This window comes from Aythya marila (assembly GCF_965140915.1).
Source record: "Aythya marila genome assembly, chromosome: 2".
NCBI classification, from domain to species: Eukaryota; Metazoa; Chordata; class Aves; order Anseriformes; family Anatidae; genus Aythya; species Aythya marila.
The window spans coordinates 156,041,290-156,059,443 of NC_139043.1; the positions used below are offsets into that span (position 1 = coordinate 156,041,290).

At 56.9% G+C, this 18,154-nt stretch overlaps 2 protein-coding genes across 2 annotated transcripts; one reads left to right on the forward strand and one right to left on the reverse strand.

The window, feature by feature from the left end:
- The first annotated feature begins 3 nt into the window (after nucleotides 1-3).
- On the forward strand, nucleotides 4-10,516 carry LOC309874645 (ubiquitin carboxyl-terminal hydrolase CYLD-like). Its single transcript, XM_082753029.1, has 15 exons — nucleotides 4-419; nucleotides 529-988; nucleotides 1,090-1,371; nucleotides 1,583-1,658; nucleotides 2,499-2,719; nucleotides 3,223-3,376; nucleotides 4,276-4,414; nucleotides 5,031-5,141; nucleotides 5,317-5,408; nucleotides 6,277-6,343; nucleotides 7,163-7,295; nucleotides 7,568-7,676; nucleotides 7,851-7,969; nucleotides 8,188-8,407; nucleotides 8,856-10,516. Exons 1-15 carry the CDS (start codon nucleotides 304-306, stop codon nucleotides 9,038-9,040), a joined length of 2,484 nt encoding a protein of 827 aa, XP_082609155.1. The 5' UTR covers nucleotides 4-303; the 3' UTR covers nucleotides 9,041-10,516.
- A 341-nt stretch (nucleotides 10,517-10,857) lies between these two features.
- On the reverse strand, nucleotides 10,858-17,299 carry NAPRT (nicotinate phosphoribosyltransferase). Its single transcript, XM_082753030.1, has 13 exons — nucleotides 17,093-17,299; nucleotides 15,085-15,212; nucleotides 14,886-14,968; nucleotides 14,419-14,549; nucleotides 14,229-14,344; nucleotides 13,883-14,076; nucleotides 13,525-13,665; nucleotides 13,223-13,307; nucleotides 12,900-12,980; nucleotides 12,536-12,638; nucleotides 12,269-12,426; nucleotides 11,736-11,843; nucleotides 10,858-11,615 (listed from the first exon to the last, which is right to left on the reverse strand). Exons 1-13 carry the CDS (start codon nucleotides 17,277-17,279, stop codon nucleotides 11,556-11,558), a joined length of 1,575 nt encoding a protein of 524 aa, XP_082609156.1. The 5' UTR covers nucleotides 17,280-17,299; the 3' UTR covers nucleotides 10,858-11,555.
- Between the last annotated feature and the right edge of the window lie 855 nt (nucleotides 17,300-18,154).

The window sequence follows — 18,154 nt, forward strand, 5'->3', positions numbered from 1 at the left end:
CCGATTACATGAAAGCAATGGACAAATTTGTACCTTTTCACCCCGGATATTTAATTAATTTGGACGTATTTGCTTTTAAAGTGGTGATCTTCAGGATCTTGGTGTAGCACCGAGGTGGTTTCCATGCTCTGCGTGCATTTGGAGCATTTATTTGCTTCGAGGCAACTTTTTCAGACCAAAAGTGGCTTTTTAGAGGATTTTTAAAAGGGAGAAGCTCGCCTTTACCCCCATTCAGCGAGTAAGCTGCAGGAGAAGGCAGAGCTTAACGATGCGATGAGCCTGAAGTGGGGGAATTTGGGGTAGATGCTGAGGGATCTGTCCTCCCCGGGAGGGTGGGCTGGTGCTGCAGCTCAGAACAAGGCAGAAGACACTCAAAATTTTTTGGAAGACGCTCCAAATTCAGACGGACGAGGGCTTGAGTGCGCTGCTGGGTTTGAGACCTCCCAAAACCTCTTCCAACCTGATAAAATCCTACAATATCACGCGTGGCTCATCCCTGACGTGACTCTCCTATTTCTCACAACTCAGGGCGCCGACGATGAGCCTCCCGCCTTCGGTCGGGGATGGGAACTGCTACTACATCCTAACGGAGGGCTGTGCCTACGGCAGCAAATACTTCCCCCCCGGCAGCCTCTGCTTCTGCAGCGAGCGGAGTTACCTGCGCAGCTTCGCCGACCGGCCCTCGGCTCGTTTCCTCAAGGTCGTGATGCTGGACGACGGCTCCACCGTCGCCGTCACCGTGGAAATCCTGCAGCCGGTGCGCAGGGAGGTGGCCGCCCTCCTCCTGGGCATCGGCGGCCCCAGCGAACGTTTGGATTCCTTCCTGGAGAGGCTGAGCCTCGAGGCAGCTCTGCAAGCCGGGCCGGGCCAGAAGGTGACGGTGGAAATCGAGCGGCAGCACTTCCCCGGCGTCGTCCGCTACGTGGGGAGCATCCACAAAAGCCCCCTGGCTGCCTTGTCCCCGGTCTTTTTCGGGGTGGAGTTACAGGTGAGCGGGCAAAAAAGGGCAAGCTGCTGCTTTTTTTTTTCCCCCCCCTCCTGTTTGTCACCACGCCGAGCTTTTCCGGCTTCTTTTTCTTTATTTTTCAGGGCGAGGGGGAGAACAGAGGGCGCAGCGACGGCTCCTACCGCGGCACCGAGTATTTCAAGTGTAAGCCCGGCTGCGGGATCTTCCTGCCCTTCAGCAAAATCCGTTTCACTCCCGGCCCGGAGAACGAGCCCGGGAAGCAAAAGCCAAAAGTGGAAGCGGAGGAGGGGGTGCCCGTGAAGGTGGGGGACGCCGTCAGCTTCTACGTGGACGAGGTCCTCAGGAAAGGAATAGCGATGGCAGTCTACAGGGAGGGATCCCAGTGGTTCGTGAAGGTTTGCCCGGTAAGAGCAGCTTTGTTGCCTTTTCCTGATTATCTTTTGTGTTTTTTATTTTTTCTTTTTATCCCCGTTTGTTTGAAATTTTATACGAGTGAGGCCTTAAAGAGGAGCGGAAGCAGCGTCCAAAAGGTTTCACGCAGAGTCTTTGGGCCTGTTTGGAAAAAATTGGTTCATATTCCAACCGCTTAGCTGATGTGTTCTTTGCGCCTTTCAGGAAGAAGAAGGAACAACTGACATCTTCAGAGAAATCCCTCTGGACTCCGTCGTGAAGGAAAACCTGATTTCTCAGAGTAGGTTGTCATCAGATGGGTCCACACCGTGCGTGTCCTCAAGCGTTTAGCGCTTCTCTGCGGGTTACCCATGAGCTGAAGGTCCAAAAAACCTTCTCTAGTCCCAACTAATTAAATCAGGAGGCTTGAAAGATCCGTAGAAACATCTCAAGTTGGTTGCAGCATGCTTGGCATTAGGCACCTTGAGCTGAGCCTGCCATTTAGCAGGAAGAAGAAGAGAGATCACGGTGCGTAAATATGTCCTAGGACAGAAAGCTCCATGGGCTAAAATCTTTAATTTAGCTGTAGGAGGTGGAGCAAGCCTTGTGCTGATGCCAGAGGATCCCAGGAAGGCACAGATGCTGGTAGTGGTGTTGGGAATCACTGGACAAGCCAACAGATTTGTAGGATTTCTCTGTTGCCGTCAAGAAATGCTGTGCAGATGTCCAGGCCAGACCGAGGGGAGCTGTCTTTAGACTTTCCATTGAATTGACCTCGCTAAAGGCAGAAAAATAACCCGGAGACACCCCCACTGCCATTTCCATTGCCTGAAATGGCTCTGCGAAGGGCTGTGCTAGCTCCGGGGCTGGAGAGAGCAAGGAAACAAGGGGTGGAATCATCTCCTCTCGCCCTCAGCAAGCTGCTAGACCAGCTTGGCCCTGTCATCGAGACATTTCCGGAGGATTCCAGCTCGTGGCCCTGGCGCTCAGCTTTGTGCTTGCACGTTTAGTCTCTAATTTCAAAGCCGACCTGCTATTAGGGACGGCGACGGGATCCTGAGGTGGCTGTCACTAAACGTCGCCTTCCTGTCTCTCCTGACGCCTTCCTGATGTGCTTTTTTTTTTTTTTTTTGCCTCCCAGGTGTTTTTCCAGCCTTCGGCTCTGACGTGGGCCTGGGCCACGCGAAGCAACCGAAACGGCAGGCGAGCGAGAGCGGCGAGGAGGGCGAGAGCGGGAACCCGCCCTTGGAGGTGAACTCCATGGTCCAGATCACCTTGGACAAGGGCAATCAGGTGTTCGGAATCATCCGCTGGCTGGGGTACCTCCCCCAGATCAAGCACAAAATGGCAGGAGTTGAGCTGGTAAGGAGCAAAAGGAGTTTTACTCGATGATCCTCGTGGGTTCTTTCCTTTTTGGGGTGTTTTATAAGCTGTCAGGTCGCAAATCAAAGCAACCTGAAGACCTTCAGCTCATGATTTCACAGCCTGAGCAGAGACGAGGCTCTGGCGTGTCAGGGTCTGGACTATGAGGGCAAGCACACCCGATCCTGAATTAATTGGATGGGTTGAGCCAGGGAGGGCTGTGTGCCCCCTTGAAATGGGGAGGAAGAGCTGCAGAGAGACTCTGAGGGTTTATTTAATGTCTTCAGGAGCAGTTATTGGAGCGTGGGGCAAAATAATTTGAGAATCCTACAAGTGGGGTCGATAAATATAAAAAAATAACCAGAGTAGGTGAAAGCAGCCAGCGAACCAGCACCAAAACCTGTGCACAGCTCTTAAAATCCTAAATGGCCATAGGGGAAATCACACCTGCCTCATATAAAACCTGCTCTCATGGCGTTCCTCGATGTTTTTTTTCCCCCCAGGATGAAGATAAGGGGGTCACTGCTGGCGAGTGGCTGGGCAAATATTACTTCCACTGCGCCCCGAAGCGCGGCCTCTTCGTGAAGCTGCAGTCCTGCCAGCCTGACGTCCGCTTCCAGAGTTCGCGCGGCAGCGACCTGAACCTCGTGGAGGACAGTAAGTTCTCTGGGAGAGGGGGACACGGTGCCGTGCTGGGCCAAAGCAGGCTACAGGGGAGCCCTTTGTGCAGTTTTTTGCCCGGTGGTTTCATCCCCGGTGCTTTCCTGGAGTGTCCCAAGAGATGCTGGTTTTGGCTGCGGAGAGCTGGAGGCAGGAGGTAACGGTACCCGGGGACTGAGAAATAAAGGGAAGTTTGGAAAGTGAGAGTATTAAACCCGTTTTAATGTTGAGTTTGATGTGGTAACACATTCACAGGAAGACACGGGGAAGAACGGGTCGGTGTTGTCATTTAAATAGGGAGAAATGCCTCCAGAGCAGAGAAGATGAAATGGAACAGCCACTTAAGATGTTGTAAATGAGATCAAAGTAAATAAAAATGCAGGATTCCCATAGGGACTGCCCAGAAACTAGGGACAGGGACAGGGGAGGATTGTTTGAAGGACCTGCTGAAGAGAGGAGATGGGATTGTAAAGGGAGAACACTGAAAAAATCAAAAAATATCACGCTGAGAAATCGACTTAATGTTCAAAGGTGGACGTAGGTCATTTTATAGGATTTAAAATGACGTGGAACATCTTAAAGGTCTTTCCAAAGAGCTTGCATATAACACAGCACCAGCCTGTTCGTGTTTTTCTCCTTGTCTTGCTTGGCGCAGCAGTGGCAGAGGCGTTGTGGGTTGCTCTGGGGAGGAAGGGCAGGTTTTCTCTCCGTTTCCAGCAGATAAATGACTAAAGAGACCAATTCATATCCCAGCATGGTTCAGTCCCAGCAGGAGCAGCACAGAACAACGCTGCGCTGACCTCTGAGCTGTCTTTTGGGGCTCTGGGGAAGGGCAAGAGCGGTCCCAGCCGAGGTGGGAAGCTAAAAGGGAGCTGCTTGTGTTGCTTCTCTTGCAGGTGAGCACGAAGCTCTTCCCCATGCTCCCGTCAGTTTTCCTCCCCTCAGGAATGAGGACGCGGTGTCCGTCCTGCGAGGGCGGATGAAAGGGATCCAGGGCCACTGCAACTCCTGCTACATGGACGCAGCTCTCTTCAGGTAAGTGGTGGTGATGTTTGCCCAAACATAAAGCGATCGTTTAAGAGCTGCAGCACTTCCCCGGACTCCCCACGTGGCTGGAAATCTTACCCTAGACCAGAAAATAACCGCGGGGGGATGCAGCTCGCTGCCTCCTGCCCTCCTTCCTAACCTCTGAGGTTCTCAGGCCCTGAAGCACCCTTGTGAGTACCTCAGGTACCGTGCGTCTGTCACGCAGGGCGCTGAGATCTCGGAGCCCTCTGGACTGGACCGTGCTGCTTCTGTCACTGGAGGGGAGGCAGTGGCTGGAAAAATATTTCAAAAGAAACCACCCGGGAAGTCCCAGCTTCACTGTGCAGCAGTGTTGGGAGCCGAACAGACTCGGTGGTGCCCCCACGAGCAGTTTTGGCTGCAGAGTACGAGATTTCCTTCTCCCTGGGCTGCTTCCTTGCTCCCACCGGGTGTTCCTTAAAGCAGCTTTGGTCTTGCTGTGGAGATGTGCTGGCGCTCACCCCTCCGCCATCGGTTCGCGTGGCCTGTTGGAAATAAAACCCACCGATTGTCCCGGAGCACAAGGCTTTGGTTCTAACTGCTGCTGCAAACCCGTCGGGACTCACACAGCCCTCTCTCTTCCCAGCCTCTTCTCCTGCACCTCCGTGCTGGACTCCATGCTCTTCACGCCCTTCACGCTGTGCGACAGGAACGTGCAGGAGATTCTGCGGGAGGAGATCGTTAACCCCCTCCGAAAGTGAGTACAGCGCGTGGGGATGCTCCAGCTCTTCCAGTTGTTCCTTCTCCCTGACAGTAATGCTGTCCCAACACTTCCTGCACACGTGTGAGCTTCCCCTGCTCGGCAGAAGCCTTGTGATGCTTCGATTTCTAAATGAGAGATCACCTGTGGCTGCTTTGCTTCTTGTTTCTAGGACTGGCTTCGTCAAGGCTCGGAGCGTGATGCACCTTCGGGAGCAGTTAACCGAGAAGGGCAAATGCTCGAGCTTTACCAACGCTGAGAAAGGTAACGTGCTTCCCCAAGCTGCTTCAGCCTCTGCTGCCTCACCCAGGCACCAAACTGGCAGCTTAATTGCGTGCTTCTCCCGTGCCTGTGCGTTGATGTGCGAGCTGTGCTGCTCATTTATGTAAAAAAAAAAAAAGTGCCTGTGAGATATTTTCAGCTTCCGAGAGCTCCCCATGCTTCTCGACTGGCATTTGTCTGATGGGAGGATGGGGATTGCTGGGGCTCTCTGCCGCCTCCCAACTGGTGGCAGCTGCTGCCAGGAGGGGAGAGGATGAACCGCGTGAGCAGAATTTCAATCAGGGGGATTTCCTTGACCTTTATACTTTGAATCAGCCCTGATAAATCCGTCCCTGGAGTCCCTGCCAGAATCCAGCGTGGTTTTCTCGTGTTGCCGAGATCAATTTCTCTTCCGAGCTCTGATAAATTATTTGGGGTTCCTCAGAGATGCTAGTTTGGTTAAAAATAAGCCAGAAAACGCCGACATCTGGAGCCCACCTCTCTAATTCCCATTGCTACATCCCTGTCTGTGCTCAGCAAGGCTCCCTGTAGTTTATGACACCGAAGCAGGTTGTGCCAAACATCATTTCAACAAGCTCTGGGTTCCCAGATAGCAAACGAGTGGCATTGATTCTCCTAGAAGCAGCAGGTAGCTCATCACTGAACAGCAGCTGCGGTTCCGTACGGCTGTGTATTTATTTTAGCTGGAGGGTGGTTTAATTACTGTTTGGTTTCTTGAATTTCTGAAACTTTCTGATTTTTTTTTTTTTTTTTTTTTTGGTTTCTTGAACTTCTCTTTGAATTCCTGCTCCTGGTCTTGGCTTCCCGTTAACGCCTGTGGAGTGACCCCTGCTTTTCTCTGCCCTTCCAGATCCCGAGGAGTTCCTCAGCCTCATCATGCAGAAGATCCTGGGGATAGAGCCGCTCCTGAAACTGCAGTAAGTTACCCGGGCCCGAATGATGCAATTCCCCTAGGCTCACGAGTTCTTCGCCTCGCAACCACCAGGTGTTACTGCACCTTCTCAGCAAGGCCGTGGAGGCACAGCTCAGGGATTTGTGCTCAGCTTTCTGCTCTCCAGTAGCTGTAGCCCGTGATCTCGCTTGCTGTCAATTCATCCCGGGTGGGCCCGCCCTGGAAAAGATGTTTTTAAATTCTCCCCGGAGGCTTCACCTTTGGAAAACGCTGAAAAAAAAACCTCGTGCCAGCCTTCGGCAAAGAAAGCAGTGGTCTGAGAAATGTGGAGGGCTCTGTTTGACAGCCTTGGGATGCGTTTGGGATGCGTCCAGGCTGTTCGAGCTGGCTCGGATCCCGCAGCCTCTCAAAACAGGGAGCCCCGTGGATGCGGTCCCGGTTTCTCAGGACCCTACAAAGAGGATGAGAGGCTGGAGGAAGGCCAAAATAACCGGGCTGTTGGGAAGCATAGAAGGGGATTGTTCGGTTTCTGTGCTCGTCTGTGGGGCCGTTGGCCAAGCCTCACATTGTGGAGCGCTCGCAAGGGCCGAGCACAAAGGGAACTCTGTGCTGCAGCTCCCCTGCGGAGGGGCATCTGAAGGAAATCCTTTCTCTGCCAGTTCAGGGATGGAGAGTTTTTGGGGGACCTGCTCACAGCTCACCTTTTGAATGCCTAAAGCCTCGCTCTGTGGGTTTTCTACGTGCAGTTATAAAGAGATCCTTCATTTGAGAAGGAGTTTGCTGGTCGTGCTCCGTAGCAGTTGGTTTAAAAATACCAAAATGTCTTTGCTTCGTGTCCTTGCAGGTCTGGAGGCCACGAGGGACTGGACTGTTACTGCTACCAGATATTTATGGACAAACAGGAGGACCTGGTGGTTCCTGACGTACAGCAGTTGGTGGAACATTCCTTCCTGACCTATGACCAGAAGCTAGTGGAGGTGAGCTCAGCTCCTTTCCATCTTCGTTGCCATCTGCTGCCTCTTTCTTGCTTTTTCCACCATCCCTGCGCCTGCCAGTGGATCTGGTGGATCATCCCCGAGAGATGTTGTAGGGGATTTGACCTGGGAAGAGGGCCGTGCTTTCCCTGCTGCTCTCAGCCCTCGGGAATAACCTGAGCAGAAAACCTTTCCTCCCAGGAGCAGCACCGAGACGAAACTCTCCGGGATTTGCCTCTTCTGGAGCAGTGACTCGTTTGCCTTCGTTTTCCCAGATCCCCTCTTGCTTCATTATCCAAATGCCGCGGTTTGGAAAGGAATACAAAATGTTCAGCAAGATCATCCCTTCCTTAGAGCTGGACATCACCGATCTGCTGCTCGACAGTAAGTTAGGCGGTGGTGGGAGTCACCAGGAGACGGGGCTGGGCTCTTGGGGCCGTGAGCAGGAGCTGAGGTGGGATCGTGGAGTGATTCCCATCCCCTGAATGCCTCAATTCTGCGGGGTTGCAGCTGAGGCTGAGGGAAGCTGCCTCCTCTCACCCCTTTTTCCCTCTGCAGGTCCCAGGGAGTGCTGCGTGTGCGGCGACGTCGCCACCCTGGAGTGCTCGGGGTGTTTTAAGGACAAGATGTTCGCGCCTACGGGCCTGAAGCAGTTCTGCAGCACCTGCTCCAAACAGGTATTCGGTCTCTTTGGGCACTCGTGACATCTGCCGTGGTGACCCCACAGCAGGTTAAACCCCCAAAAACGCCCACGTTCCCCTCGCTGCCCCTGCAGCTGGCCAGGTTGGGTCCAGAGGAGGATAAACTGGAGGTCTGACCACTTCACGCTCCTCTTCCTAGCAGGCCAGGCTCGGTCCTGCCCTCTCAGCGCTGCCACCCCGTTGTCTTCCCTCAGGTTCACTCCCACTACCGCCGCAGAACCCACAAACCCACCAGGCTGCACGTCCCGGAGGAGTTTCAGTGCCGGAGCCCCCAGGGAAGCCAACGGGTCCCCCGCGAGAAGATGGAGCTCTTCGCCGTGCTCTGCATCGAGACCAGTCACTACGTCTCCTTCGTTAAATACGGCCCCGAGAACGAGCACTGGATGTTTTTCGACAGCATGGCCGACAGGCACGGTGAGGATGGAGCCAGGAGGGTGTAGGGTGAGCGGGGCGGGCGCTGCTCTGCATCGGGGCAGCGTCAGGGAGGTTCTGCACCGATCCTAAAAGGAGCCCGAAGCTTTCGGAGGGAACGCAGGGGGCTGGGAGGGGGCAGCTTCGTGTGACAACGGACAGCCCGTTGCTCTGAACCCATAAATTAGGATCCCAGTGCCACCAGTATGCGTTTAAGCCAACCCCAGGGAAAAGCAGGAGCAGGGCAAGGATATTTGGGAGTCGCTCCTGGTGCTCTTGTCCCCTGGCTGCATTCAGACTGGGGACTTCCCGAGCCTGCAGGTGGCCCCCAGATCTCCCAGCCGAGGCTTGGACTTGCTGCCAGGCATGATGGTGACTGCTCAGGCTGTGGGCCCTCATCCTTTGGGGCCACTTTTTGGACTCAAACGTCTCTCCCTTTCCCCGATTTTAGGTGACGAGAACGGCTTCAACATCCCCACGGTGACCCTGTGCCCCGAAGTCGCCAAATACCTGGACTTGCCACTGGCTGTGCTGGCCCTGGAACAGCCCCGGGACATGGACGGGGTGGCCAAACGCCTCTTCTGCGACGCCTACATGTACATGTACCAGAGCAACAAGATGGCTCTCTACAAGTGACGCCGTTTCGGGCTGGTGTCAGAGATTTGAGCTTGGGGTGGCCCCGCAGCCTGTAACGGGTGAAAGCAGCCGGAGCCTGGGTGCCCCGAGCTTGCACTTCTTGCCTCTTCTTGCCTCTTCTTACCTCTTCCAGCGTCTGCCCTTCAGGCTAGCTACGGGAGCCTGGCTGGGTTTGGAAATCCTGCGCCAGGTTTGATGGGGAGAGAGCTTGGGCCTTGCTGCAGACCTGGATTCGGCGTTTTTACGCTCAAATTCTCTCATTCCTGCCTTCTTTCTTCCTACCTCCTTCCTCCGCAGGTGCTCTGCCCTACCTCAGTGTCCTCCCCGCACCCTTTCCCTCCCAGGACCAGCATCTCGAAAACTCGAGGAGTTTCCCTCAGGTTTGTAAAGACCGAGAGAAAAACCACGGCCTGGCGTGGACACGTGGAGTGAGAGAACCAGGTGGCAGCCGTGTGGCTGAGACGGGTCAGGAAGGTTTTCCCTGATCCCACCCCAAAAGCTGGGGCCCTGAACTGTCCTCCCTTCCCTTACCCAGCTTCGTAATACCTCTGGCACTTTTACCCACTCTTATTTTCCACCGCGAGGTTAATTGGATGTCGTGGGCTGCAAACATGCTCAAAAATATGTCTTTCTGTAGGAACAAACATAGGAAAAAAAGGTGGAGCAGAGGAACAGCAGGTGAGCACGAGGCACGCTGTCATCTTTTTGTGAAGCCTGCGTTATTGCTACGGGGCAGGAGGCGTCCTAACAGCCCTTCTCTCTTGCTGTCCCATCTTTAAATCCACTTCTGGGATCCGTACCAAACACCAACAACAATTTCGGGACAAAACTGGAAGAATGAGCACTTTTTACGTTCCCTTTGCCACGGCAGCAGGAAGGATTAGGGTCCCCGAGTTGGGAAGAGGCGTCCTTTAAGTTAAATAATTTAAATTTGCGAGTTAGGAGGTGTCAGGGCAGTGGGAAGCCAGCTGGGGACTCAGTGCTGTGAGCTGTTTGAGCCAGGTTCGAAGGATGGATGCAGTGTAATGAACCCAGGCTAATTAATTTTTAATTTTTGGGAACACTGCCATCCCATTTAGCTCCCACCCTTCGGCAAGCTGATGTTTGGAGGAGAGCCACGGACAGCGGTGTGCAGGGATGGGGAAGGCTGTGACCCTGCTTCTGAGCCCCGAGGGCAGCCTCGCTGCCTTTTCTTCTCTGCTCAATGGTACTTTTATTTGTTGTCGTGTAGGAACTCAGGCCAGGCTCTTTTTGAGAGTACTGGGCGCAGGTTTAATAACAAAAAGTGTTTTTTTTCCTCTCTTATAGTGCAAAGTTACAGTGCCTTATGGAGCTCAGGCTCAGCTGTGCTCCAGCCTGACGGTTTTTTTTATAAACAGGACACAATCAGGCAACTCTTTGTGTTTTTTGTTTTTTTTTTTTTTTTTCCCATCAACATATGCTGCAAGGACCTAAGCGATGGAGAGAAAAAATTAAAATAAAGCATCTTTTATCAAGCTTTTTGCTGGGAAAGGGCTCAAGTCATTGGGGTCGGTGTTCAACCACGCATTGCTTCATCTGTCCTGCCTGCCCCCCAGGTGAGCTGTGCTCCAGCTGCCACGCCGGAGGCTTCGCTGCTGGAATTAGGTACAGGATCCCCAAAAATGGGGACGTGAACATGTGGTGGGGTCCCCCCCAGCTGCTAACATCGCTCAACGCTCGCTTCTCATTTCAGTTTTATTCAAATGTACACCACGAAGTGAAATGACAGGTGATGAATTAGACATTCAAGCTGAAGGAGAGTTGTTTTTTTTTAGGTGCTCGCAGCACCGGTGTGTAAGGCTTTGATTTTGTTTTGTGCTTTGGATGAAGTAAGGGCAGGGCTTGGTGCCACGCTTCCTCTCTAAGAATCGAGGTTTGAGGTCATGGGGGTTGATGTGAAACCATCTTCCATGCTTGGGGGCCCTCGCAGAAAATGGAAAGGTAAAAAACGGGGCCACAGAGCCAAAGCTTAGGGGAGAAAGGGGGCAAAGTGCATCTGCCACGGCTCCGTGGGTGGGAAACCTTCTCGGCAGGGATTTTAGTGCCACCGCTGAGCCTCGCCGGGAGCTCTGGGACACGAGGATGGTCCCCGTGGCCTGGAGATGCCACCACAGAAGGCACAGGGTGGGTAAGGCCACCAAGGCGGGCAGCGTGGCCACCGTAGAAGGCACAGAGGTGGCAGGGCCACCGAGAGGGGCAGAGAAGGAAGGGAACTCCCAGGCAATGCGGTGACAACGCCGGTCACCGCCGTGTCCCAGCCCAGGACGTGGTGGCCCCGCCACCTCCCAGCTCTGCCTGCCCCATCCGTGGGCACCCGGGGCCCGCGGGGAGCGCTTCCAGTTCCAGCGTGGTCCTCGGAGGGGATCGGCGGAGCAGCAGCCTCATTAGCCTCATTAATTCCCAATTAATCACCCGGCCTTCCGAAGAGGACGTGGGAAGCGCTGGCCCCCAGGCGGGGGCTTGGCAGAGCGCGGGGGGCGCGCGGGGACCCCCCTCACTGCCTGGCCTGCCGCAGCTCTGCGAGGAGGAGGTGCAGCTTCTCCGTCACGGCCACCTGGGGCGAGAGGGGACATTGAGTGTCCCCAGGGACACCGCAGGAGCCCGAGGGCTTCGCCAGGGCAGAAAATTGGGGATGGGAGCGGGATTAATCAAGCCGAGCAAGCGGCGGACGTACCGGGTAGGGCTGCGGCTCGCGGAGCCAGCGGTGAGCGGGGCTGAGCTGGCTGAGGGATTTCTGCGCGTGGCTCCGCACCTCCGGCAGGCTGGGCAGTTCCTCACACACCTGTAGGATGGGGATAAAAGAGTGTCCCTACGTGGGGCTGCCACCCCGACCCGATCCTGAATGACCCAGGGCTGCGGTGGCAGCGGCACAGCTCCGCCAGCACCGTGGGGACGGGGTGACAGCAACGGTGACGGTGCAGCTGGCAGGGTTGTCCCCATGCAGGACAGTTGCTCAGTATTGAAGTTGAACAAGGGATGGTGTCTTTTATGCAGAAACTTTTAGGGTTTTCGCAGCAGAAGCCCCAAAACTTCGTGGTGAGAGCCACCTGGCCGAGAGCAGCCCCAAACCACGTCTCCACCTGCGTGCCCAGACCCCACAGACCCTTCTGGAAAACCCCGGGGGACCCGTTTCCGATGGGGCACAACCTCATCCCTCCCCTGGGAACCCGAATTTCCCAGGGAACTGGGAATTTCCCATCCCCTCACCTGGCCGTCTCTGAAGTACGTGCGATGCAGGGGCTCCACGGTGCTCGGCAAGACCTTGGTGGCTTCTCCTCTCCTCCCCAGGACGTGGGCCACCAGCTCCTGCCCTGCCTTGGGTGCGGGTTCATCCTCCAGGGCCATGAGGTCCATGACGGGGTGACCTGCAGGGGGGCTGGGTTAAGGGTGCTGACAATGTCGGGGACAGGATTTAGGGGCAATCAGGATTTAGGATCAACGGGGCGGCACCGCAGCGGGGTTCCCAACACTCACCAGCATCGTCGTAGAGCCGATACACTGCCTTAATCCCGGGGATCGTCATCTTCTCCTCCTCCTCCGTGAGCTTCAGGCAAGGCGAGCCGTTGACCTCCACCAGCTGTGGGACAAGAGGACATTATGGGGACGGGCACCTTGTTTTTTCGCCACGCGAAGCTGGTGCCAAGGGCCGTGCAGAGCTCCGTGGCCCCTTGCGTGCCGGGGAGGCCACTGAGGCAAAACAGCCGAATAAATCATTAAAAAAAAAAAAAAAAGAAAAGAAAAAAAAAAAAAAAAAAGAAACAACTCTCAAACCTAATAAATTATTTAAAAAACCCATAAACTATCCCCAAGCCAAGCGGGGCCGCGCTGCCTCTCCTACCTTGTAGACGCAGCCCAGCGATGGCTGCAGGGGACACGTCACCAGGTTCGTCCCCACACCGATCACGTCGATCTCGCTCCCCTGGTGCAGCGGAGAAGACAACAACCATCAGCAGCCCGTCCTGCCTCTCATTTTTTTTTTTTAAATCCATGCTAAAACCGGAGCCACGGGGCAGGTCAGAGGCTGCTCTGCCCAAAAATGTTTGGTTTCTGTCTGGCACACCCAAAAATCCACTTATTCCAGCCTGGAAACTGCTCTTACGCAGGAGAAACTGAGTCACGGGAGGGTGACAGTCCTGTTGCCACCCCTCGTGGCTGCCTCACCTCCTGGATGAAGCTCTCCAGGCTCCGTTCGCTGATGTCGTTGCTCACGGCGATGGGGATGCTCCCAAACCAGGGCACCTGGAAGCTGGAAAAGGAAAGTGAGGAGCTGGGGAGGGAGCAGAAGGATGGCCCTGGGGGCCTTGGGGGAAAGCCTGGGAGCCTACAAGCACCCAAAGGTGTCCCAGCACCCCATCGAGCAGGGAGGACACCCACCCCAATATCCAGAGACAACGGAGGAGGTGCTGGGTGCCCGGGGCAGGGGATGCTCTCCGCGGGCTCCCTGCCTGTTTTGGGGGACTCACGTGGTGCCGCAGGCTCGGAGCACCCGCCGGATCTCCTTGGACTGCTGGCCCAGGTCCCCGCTGTCCAGGCGCACCCCGATGGCGCGGTAGCCCAGCTGGTGCAGGGCCAGCGCCACGGCGCAGAAATTGGGCAGGCCGCTCCTGGAGAGGGCGAGGAGAAGGATTAGAGCCCGCAACCTCTTCGCACAGGGGTCGAGGACCAAGGGCAAGCTGAGCAGGAGGACAAAGACCTGAGGCAGATGATAGAGAAGGATGGGGACACTGCGAGGAGGTGTTTCGGGAGCTGTCCTCTCCTCCCAGCTCCTCCTGCAAGCCCAGGGGGACAGGAAGGGACAGGAAGGGACCCGTCCGTCCTCACCTCATGACGCAGTAGGTGTCCAGCAGCCCCTGGAAGTTGTGCGGGAAGGTGATGGCGTAGGACACGAAGGCGGCCAGCTCGCCCCGGTTGGCCTTCTCAGGGGGGCTCTGCAGCAGCTCGCACACCCGCTGCAACCACGACTCGGCCAGGGCTGCGAGATCCACCGGCTCCCCGCCCTCCAGCGGTGCCAGGACCTGCTCGGGGACATCAGCACCGCGTCCAGGGTGTCCCTGCACCACGCACGTCCCACAGCAGCCCCGTTGCCCTTCCACAAACCCGGACCAGCAGCACTGGGGGGGACACACGAGGTCCCGCGGCCGGAGATGGGGCGTCCCGTCCCGCTCACCTTGGGCTGCACCTCGTCCAGCGACGTGAAGGACATGATGAAGGAGTGGGCGATGGTGCCGCGCACCGGGATGCCGTAGAGCTTCCCCGCCAGGACGTTGCTGGTGAAGTCGAAGCCTGCGAGGAGGGACGGGGAGGGTGGGGTGACGGCACGGCCGCGGCACCGCGCGGCGCTGCGGGGCACCACTCACCCCCGATGTAGGAGTATTTGGAGGCGGACAGGCCGCCGTCCGGCCCCTGGGCGCGACGCAGCCCGATCTCCATCAGCTTCACCTCGGGGCCAGCGAGGAGGCGGAAGCGGGCGGCGTTGGTGGCCACCAGGCTGGGAGAGAAAGGGACAAAAACGGGGTTTCGGAAGAGCTTCTTCACCAAAAGGGGCGTCAGGCATTGGGACGGGCTGCCCAGGGAAGCGGTGGAGGGCTTTAAAAGATGTTTAGACGCAGAACTTGGTGATAGGGTTTAGTGGAGGACGGGTTAGGGTTAGGTCAGGGGTTGGACTGGGTGATCTTGGAGGGCTCTTCCAACCTAGATGATTTTTTGGGATTTTCTCGGGGTGCTGCTTAGCTCGGACACAGACAAGGTTCAGGGACAATGGGTGCAGCAGGGACGGATGAATTCTGCAGCCAGGGCATCCCCAAAAAGCAGGAAGGGCCCTTACCTGGCGTAGTTGACCAGGCACAGCAGCGTGGTCTCCAGCAGCTGCACCACCAGCAGCGGCCCCTTCACCTGCAGGAGCGGGACCTGCGGGGACAGCGGCGGTGACGTCTCCCTGGCTGAGCTTGGGGACGGGGGGACGCGGCCGAGCCCCGTTTGCTGGCGGCCCCGGGTCCCCCTGGGAGGCTCAACCCAGGTCCCACCCTGGAGAAGACGACGGAGCCTTCTGGCACGGAAGAGACGGTGACCTCCGAGGCATCCACGGTGCAGAGGTAATCGAAGAAGGCATCCTCCGTCGTGCTGGGCAGGACCGAGCGCAGGTAGGCGATGTCTGCGGGGGCAGGGGACACCTCAGCCCGCGGGGACGGGACCCCAGACCCCGTCCCCACCCCTCAGAGGGCACCACGCCGAGTCCCCATCCCTCCGAGGGGCTGTCCAAGGGACCCCCCCGAGGGGTGCCCCGGTGTCCCCTCGGTCCCCAGGCTCCTCTGAGGGAACCCCAAGTGGCACTGAGGGGTCTCCTGGTCCCTCTGGGTGATGTCCCTGTCCCCTTCCTGGTCCTTCTGAGGGGAGCCTCTATGCCCTGAGACCCTCTGAAGGCTCTGCTGTTCCTTCTAAGGGATGTCCCCATGTCCCCACACCGGGTATCCTGTCCCCAGGTCCCTCTGAGGGGTCCCCCATCCCACTGAGGGCTTTCCCTGCCCCTCTGCCAGGTCCCACAGTGCTTTTGAGGCCCCCCGTATCCCCCATAGGGACATCTCTGTCCCCTCCTCCCCCCCACCCAGGACTCCTGCCCCTTAATTCCCTCTGAGGCACGTCCCTGTCCCATTACCTCAGCCCCTTGTCCCTCAGTGTCCCCTAAGGAGTCCCTTTGAGGCACATCCCTGTCCCCTCTACCTCCCTCTGAGGACTCAGATCCCTCTGAGGAATGTGAGGAATGTCCCCATACCCATCCTCCCCCCAACACCCCCATCCCCCAAGACCCTCTGAGGCACGTCCCTGTCCCTCTCAGTCCCCCTGAGGACTCAGATCCCTCTGAGGGATGTCCCTGTCCCCCACCACCCCAGATCCCTTGTCCCCAAAAACCCTCTGAGGCATTTCCCTGTCCCCTCACCTCAGTCCCCCCTTCACTCAAATCCCCCTTGGGGAGCCCCCTGTCCCTCTGAGCCACGTCCCTGTCCCCTTTACATCCCCCAAAGACTCAGATCCCTCTGAAGTTTGTCCCTGTCCCCCCCGAAACATCTCCCCAGGTCCCCTTCCCCCAAAACCCCCTGAGGCACGTCCCTGTCCCCTCACCTCAGTCCGTCCCCTTCCCTCAAGTCCCCCTGAGCGATGTCCCTGTCCCCCCTTATGTCCCCCAAAGACTCAGATCCCTCTGAGGGATGTCCCTGTCCCCCCCCCACCCCAGATCCCTTGTCCCCAAAACAATCTGAGGCACGTCCCTGTCCCCCCTACATCCCCCAAAGACTCAGATCCCTCTGAAGTTTGTCCCTGTCCCCCCCCAAACATCTCCCCAGGTCCCCTTCCCCCAAAACCCTCTGAGGCATGTCCCTGTCCCCTCACCTCAGCCCCCCCCTTCCCTCAAGTCCCTCTGAGCCACATCCCGGTCCCCCGAGGATCCCCCTGTCCCCCCTATGTCCCCCAAAGACTCAGATCCCTCTGAGAGCTGTCCCCATACCCCCCACACCCCAGATCCCTTGTCCCCAAAAAAACCTGAGGCACGTCCCTGTCCCCCCACCTCAGCCCCCCTTCCCTTAAATCCCCCTGAGGAGCCCCCTGTCCGCCCCCTATGTCCCCCAAAAACTCAGATCCCTTTGAAGTTTGTCCCTGTATCCCCCCCCCAAACACATCCCCGGGTCCCCTTTCCCCAAAACCTTGTCCCCTCACCTCAGCCCCCCTTCCCTCAAATCCCCCTGAGGATCCCTCTATCCCCCCTACGTACCCCAAAAACTCAGATCCCTTTGAAGTTTGTCCCTGTCCTCCCCCGAACACATCCCCGGGTCCCCTTCCCCCAAAACCTTGTCCCCTCACCTCAGCCCCCCCTTCCCTCAAATCCCCCTGAGGGGTGTCCCCGTCCCCCCACCCCACCAACCCTCCACCCACCCCTCTTTCCCCCGACCCCACCCCGTAACCCCCAAATCCCCCGACTTTCCCCAAACCCCAAAAAGCGACAACAACCCCCGCTTGTCCCTATCCGTGTCCCTCACGCACCGGCGGCGGAGAAGCGAAAGGCGCGGAGGAAGCGGAGCCCCTCGGCCAGGCCCGCGCCCAGGGCGAAGGCGCCATGGAAGGGCTCGCGACGGAAAAAGAGCTCGGCGGCGGCGGGGACACGGTGGCGACCGGCCCGCCAGTAGCCGTAGGCCATGGTGAGCTGGTAGAGGTCCGTCAGCAACGCCATGGCCGCCACACGGCGCGAGGGAGCCTGGGAGTCATGGCCTGGCGGGGAACAGCGGGGCGGGCAGAGGGCAAGAGGGAACGTGGTGGCTTGAGGGGGGACGTTGGGACACGGGGAGGGATGGTGGGGGCATAGGGCACAGGGCATGAGGGGAGGTGGTGTGTGGAAGGGCATAGGACGGAGGGGGAGGTGGGGTATGGGGTGTGGGGCTGCGTGAAGGGGACACGGGCAGCAGGAGGGGGGAGCATATGGGACACGGGATATCGTGGAGTATATAGTAAGTGTGACATGGAACATCAGGGATAGGACACAGGACATCATGAATTATATAGGACATGGGACATGAGGGATGGCAGCATGTGGGACACGGGACATCATAGTGTGTATAGCACATGGGACACAGGATATCATGGAGTGTATAGTAATGGGACACAGGACATCATGGATCATATAGCACATGAAACACATGACACCAGGGATGGGACACAGGACATCATAGATTATACAGGACATGGGACATCATGGATAGGACACGGGACATCATAGAGTGCATAGTACATGTGACACGGGACATCAGGGATAGGACACAGGATGTCATGGAGTGTACAGCACATGGGACACATGACACCAGGGATGGGACACAGGACATTGAGTGTATAGTACATGGGACACAGGACATCACGGATCATGTAGCACATGAAACACATGACACCAGGGACAGGACACGGGACGTCATGGAGTGCATAGTACATGTGACACGGGACATCAGGGATAAGACACAGGATGTCATGGATTATATAGGACACGGGACATTAGGGATGGCAGCATATGGGACACAGGACATCATGGAGTGCATAGTACATGGGACACATGACACC